The sequence below is a fragment of the Carcharhinus amblyrhynchos genome, chromosome 10 (assembly GCF_965287045.1).
Source record: "Carcharhinus amblyrhynchos chromosome 10, sCarAmb.v2.hapA, whole genome shotgun sequence".
NCBI lineage: Eukaryota > Metazoa > Chordata > Chondrichthyes > Carcharhiniformes > Carcharhinidae > Carcharhinus > Carcharhinus amblyrhynchos.
The window spans coordinates 41,920,994-41,926,993 of NC_137333.1; the positions used below are offsets into that span (position 1 = coordinate 41,920,994).

Consider the following 6,000-nt stretch of genomic DNA (forward strand, 5'->3'; position numbering starts at 1 on the left):
GAAGCCTGGACACTTTAATGTTCAAATGAGTTCAAATCCTTTATTAAAAATAAAATATAAAATGAGGATAACATGAGAGCATTTGTCCCAAAAGTTGGGTAAAAAATTGGAAAGTGTAGGTTGGTTATTGTTTATTTAATTCTGGTTCTTATATTGCAATACATATATTTGCTTTTTGTTTCCTTGTTGTTTGTCTTAATAGGTTTTAACTTTTGCATACAAACATGCATTAGCAAACAAAACGTATGGCCGGGCTCTCAAGTTTGCAATCAAACTTCTAGAGGATAAACCAAGTAAAGAAAACTGGAAAAACTGTATCCAGGTAAGATTTATGTGCTTTATTTTGCTGCAATAGGAAACAAAGATTCTTTCAACAGATACCAAATCAAAAGAGCAAGAATTAGTAGCAGTTAGGGAAGAACCTACATCTGTGTAAATTACAAGATTTGTTTGCTCCTCTCCAATGGGAGAGCATTTGGTGGTTGTAATCACAATTCAGTTACATTTCGTATAGTTATGGAAAAGACAAAGATAGATCTGGCTTAAAATTTCTCAACTGGGGAAAGGCCAATTTTTCTACACTGAGAAGTGGTTAGCAAAAGTGGTCTTCAGTCAGTTACTTGAAGGTAAAGCAGTGTCAGGACACTGGGGGCAGTCAAGAAGAAAATGGCAAGGGTTCATATGTTCCCACAAAAATAGGGGTGGGATCCTCAAATCTCCCCCTGGGTATTAAGGAGCATATAGGATGAGGCAAAAGAGGGAGGCTTATATTAAAACCAAGGGATAAATTCTCCAAAAAGCCAGCAGGAGTATAGAAAGCGTTGAGGTGAAATGAATAAGAAAATTCTGAAAGCAAAAATAAACATGAAAAAGTATTGGCAAACAAAATCAAAGATAGTCCGAGCACGTTTTATTGATACATAAATAGAAAGAGGAAACAAAAAGCAAATATTCTGTTGACAGAATAGGGCTGACCAGAGAACAAAAAAGTAACCTGTGTATGGAGACCAAAGATGTGTGCATGGTTCTTAATGAATACTTTGCATCTATCTTCACAAAAGGATGATGGTGGAGACATTATAATCAGGTGGAGTGTGAAATATTAGATGGTATAAACATAGAAAATATTAAGGAGGTTAGCATCTTTGCAAATAGATAAATCACCAGGCCTGGATGAGATACACCCCAGGCTGCTAAGAGAAGAAACAGTGGAGGTTCTGACCATCATTTTCTAATCCCTTCTGGTTGCAGGCAAGGTGTTGAAGGACGAAAGGACCACTAATATTGTAACATTATTGAAAAAGGAGGCTGAGTAACTACTACTAGTAACTGACAACCTCAGTAGTAATCAAATTATTAGAAAAAGTTCTGAGGAACCTTATAAATTGTCAATTAGAAAGGACATGATTAATCAGGACAGTCAGCATGGGTTTGTTAAGGACATTTTTTGAGGAAATGTTTTGGAAAGGAATGATGAGTGTAGCACATTTGATATCATCTTCATAGTCTTTAGCAAGGCTTTTGACAAGGTTCCGCATGCCAGACTAATCAGAAAAGCAATTGCCCTTGGGATCTAAGGGAATGCAGCAAGTTTAAGATTGTTAGTTTAATAAAAAGATCATTACCGCTACAGAAAATAATTGACCTTTGGATTCAGGTGACAGTCAAAAATTGCTTTAGATTTGAACTTGCGGGTGAAATAGGATCATGTTGTACAGTTTTTTGGCAGTGGAAAATGAGTTGGTGATCAAGTGCCAAGGTGCCTTCTCATTCACTAACCTGATCATCCCCGGATTAACAACTTTAAAGTACCAATGAAATCTGATTTAAAACAGTGTTAGAATGAATATGCCAATCAAGGGCCTAACACCTAATTTAGGATCCCACTATCCTTATCAGCATAAACTTGTTCACTTAGTCAATATACTGTGAAACCTGTCAAGTTATTATCTAAACTCTTACTATGCAATTTAAAGTTTGTGCATTACTGATTTGGGGTTAACCATTCAAATGTTTACTGTAATATCCATGTGTTTGTTTCCCTTAGATAATGAAGTCTCTTGGATGGAGCCACTGTGCATCATTTACAGAGAGTTGGCTTCCTGTAATGTTTCCACAAGACTATACCCCTTTCTAAGATAATTTCACAGGCATCATATTGATTGGAATTTAGTAATTTTTATACTTTCGTCTTTCTGAAAAGACATTGTTTTTTTTAAGTATTTTGGACTTTTATACAGTATGTTTTCATTCATTAATGGATGCAATGATTGTATGACATTTCTGTTACTGCTGTTTGCCATAACTACTTGATTTGAAAATAAATTGTACATTGTTCAATTTTCTTTCAAAGCATAGGCGAATAAAGTGCTTAGACTTCCTAGGCATGATATTAGGTGTTCCTTAGGTTTAATTGTTACAGTTTTGAAATAGATATTTGTATATCTTTTTATTTATTGAACAGACTGGTATTCATGTATTACATTTACTGCTTCTGCATATTTTTTAATTGTAACTTTTCCTTGCCCTTCATGGGGCCAAACCAATGACATTTATCTCCTTAGTTTATCTCAGATTTTAAGGAGAATATGTCTTCTTCCAGTACCAAACAATTCCTGGGCACTTCTTTTTCCAGTGATGCAAACCCAGAAACAGATTGAATAATATTGGCAACTGTACTTCACTCACCCTTCAATTTCAGTAGACCTGTGGAGCTCAAAATAAATTCTGGCACTATGAAAAAGGCAAGTTTTAGATGCATTGTCATATGTTCAGTAAAAGAAATACATTTGATATTTTGATTGTCGTCTTGGATAATTTTGCTATGCCTTATGTATTCTTCTCATATGAAAACATATCTTTTCAGACCTGTAGTGCTTTTCTACTTTGCCTACCTAATTGGCCAAAGTCGTGTTGAAGGGGAAATAAGCTGTCATTTGACACTTTCAAATTTTCATTAACTTGAACGTTATGATTCCAATCTGTGTAAAACAGGAGCAGAGTACAATGACATTTAACAAATTATGTTAATCAAATCTAATTTCCACAGCCAGTTTTGGCTAATTAGAAAATTAGACTTTGATAATTAAAGTTTATGACTCTCATCTTGATTAAACTTGGGAGTACAGTTAAAGCCATCATTGAAATAGAAATAGACTATTCTAATACATTATTAAATAAGTGATATGTAAAGCCTTTCAAAGTAATAAACTGAACAATGCTTTGTCAGACAAGAAAAATAGTTGTTAACAGTGAAACTTGCATGGATATAGTACCATGATATTTAAATTAAGGTCCAATACTCTTGTCCTGAATTTGGACACCCAAGGTGCAAGTAAGGCCTCAGTTGGCTACAGCAGAGACCAGTGAATATGGAGTATTGGTGCCCATACATCTGCAGTTGAAAAGATTTCCATGGAAGTGGCAAAATGTACAAAATCTTTTTGCTCTCAGTTTTTTCATTTTTGAGATGTCTGGTATAACACTTATCATTCAGAGACCATGAAAACATGATGTTTACCCAATATTCCTCCTGTGTTGTGCCACTAACTTCAATTTAATGTATAAAAATGTGTATTGTAGTCCTTATTAAGTAAAAAAATCCATTATTAAAATGCCAAACCATGATGCATGAAACTCAGACTTTAAGCCTCTAAATATTATTAACCATCTTTTCTATAATCGTTTAAAACTTTCATTTTCTATTTTCAAAGCCATACTATGGCAAAAAAAAACTTGGAGTCAATACTGCTCGATTTGTAATCAAAATGATTGCAGGTTCAGTGCATAGAAACACTTTGAAATATTAATATTTACTTTGATATTATACCTGCGATTTAAGGAATTCATTTTCATTCCCTGATGATATTTAGACATATTGCCTTTTGTCCAAGAAATGTAATTTTGTTGCAATTGCTTAAATATGTTGACCCTTAATTTGACAAAAATGCAAGGACTCCACATTAGAGTGTGTATTATTTATTAACCTTTTTTTAAATGTTCACTTTTATTGATATAGTCATAAACCATTCATTATTGACATCAGTCCCTTCTAATTTTGTGTTATGGTATGATTGTTTCACCGGCTGGTAAGTGGCCTTTTATATTTTGGTAATGTTATTCAAAAAAGTCTGCAAAATGTGCCTAGGTGTTTGTCCAGAATTCCACATGCTTAACTCACCAGCTTCTTACATCAACAGAGCTGAGATTGCAAATTCAGGCTGAGTTTGAAAGTCCATTTGTTCAGTACTTCCTGACCTAGTGTGCTGCAGCTAAAAAAACTTTTGCATTGCATATCACCTTGCATTTGAGATTTTAATTCAATGTGTCCAAATTTGGGAGAAGGAAAGGTCTTTGGACCCGAGTGTAAGTTACTGTCCAAATCACTGTGCTGCATAATAAATCAAGAAATATGATCCATGGAAGTAGTTTAAAATGTACTTGAGGAATTTAAATTACACCCTGAGCTTCAAGAACAAGCAGTGAACGCTTAAATTACAGGATTGATTCCACCCAGTATCTGTCGCGTTTTTAAAAGTTTGTTTTTGGTCTTTTTATTTCAATTATCCATAGCAGATAACAAACATATCAACATCTGGTTTTCACATCAGGTTATTGACACAGTATATGACATTAAAATGGTTATTGTGCTGTTTGCAGAATTCACTAATCTGCCTATATATTGTATCATCAGAAGGAAGTCATCATTGGTGTAATTTTATATATAAAGAGTGCACAATATATAAAAGCTAATTCGCTTCCATTTGGTACTCTTTGCCTTAATTGTGGATTATAAGTACAACAAAACAAAGCAACTTAATTTTTGGCAAGAAATAACATTCCTAGTTTAGAATCTGGTATTTTTTTTGTCTAACTTCTTAGTTGGATGTAATAGCTTCCTGAATTCAACTTTGCACCCTTTACCTGAACTAATTCACTTTGTGGAACAGAAGGAGGCCATTCAGCCCATTGAGTCCATGCCAGCTATCTGAAGGACAGTGAGGAAAACCCATTCCTCTGCTCGATACTTGTAATCTTGTAAGTTTTTTTTCTCTTCAGTGCCCATCCAATTTCTTTTTGAAATTATTGATCATCTCCACTTCCATCACTCTTAAATCTGTGTCTTTGGTCCCCTCCATCATCATTAGGAACAGCTTTTCTTTGTCTAAATTACCTGAACCTATCATAATCTTGTTCACCGATTATCAGTTCTCCCTTCAATCTCCTTTGCCCTCAAGGAAAACACCCCAACTTTTTAAACCTTACAGCTGAAATCCCTCACTCCTAGGACTGTTCTGGTAAGTCTACTCCACTTAAGGATTCTTAATCCCTCCTAAACTGTGGTGAGCAGAACTGGGTACAATATTCTAGTTGTAACCTAACCAGAGTTTTCCAAGTTTTCAGTATACTCAGTGGGCGGGCTTTTCCTGCCCTGTCCAGCAAGGGACCGGAAATTCCTACCCAAAGTCAATGGGTCTTTTGCTGGTATGTCAAATTTTCTATCCCACCCGCAGCAATTCCCATGGCGGCAGAACTGGAAAATCCCAGCGAATGTCTCTATGTATGAACATAAGAACTAGGAGCAGGGGAAGGCCATCTGACCCATCGAGCCTGCTCTGCCATTCAATAAGATCATGGCTGATATTTTCATGGACTCAACTTCACTTACCTGCTCAGTCATCATAGCCCTTAATTCCTTTACTGTTCAAACATTTATCTATCCTTGCCTTAAAAACATTCAATGAGGTAGCCTCAATAAGGCAGGGAATTCCACGGTTTCGCAACCCTTTGTGCAAAGGAGTTCCTCCTCAACTTAGTCCTAAATCTGCTCCCCCTTATTTTAAGGCCATTCCTCCTAGTTCTAGTTTCACCTGCCAGTGGAGACAACTTCTCTGCTTCTATCTTATCTGTTTCATTCATAATTTTATATGTTTCTATAAGATTTTCCCTCATTCTTCTGAATTCCAATGAGTATAGCCCCAGTCTTCTCAGTCTGTCCTC

The 6,000-nt window shown here is 35.5% G+C and overlaps 1 protein-coding gene across 2 annotated transcripts in view; it reads left to right on the plus strand.

The window, feature by feature from the left end:
* The window catches only part of tpp2 (tripeptidyl peptidase 2), a 136,141-nt gene extending 131,931 nt beyond the window's left edge, over positions 1-4,210 (plus strand). For both annotated transcript variants that reach the window (XM_080196912.1, XM_080196913.1), the window contains 2 exons: positions 203-322; positions 2,048-4,210. In XM_080196912.1, the coding sequence (XP_080053038.1) occupies positions 203-322; positions 2,048-2,137 (210 nt within the window). In that variant the 3' untranslated portion in view covers positions 2,138-4,210. The remainder of the gene's footprint in view (positions 1-202; positions 323-2,047) is intronic.
* The last annotated feature ends 1,790 nt before the right edge of the window (positions 4,211-6,000 follow it).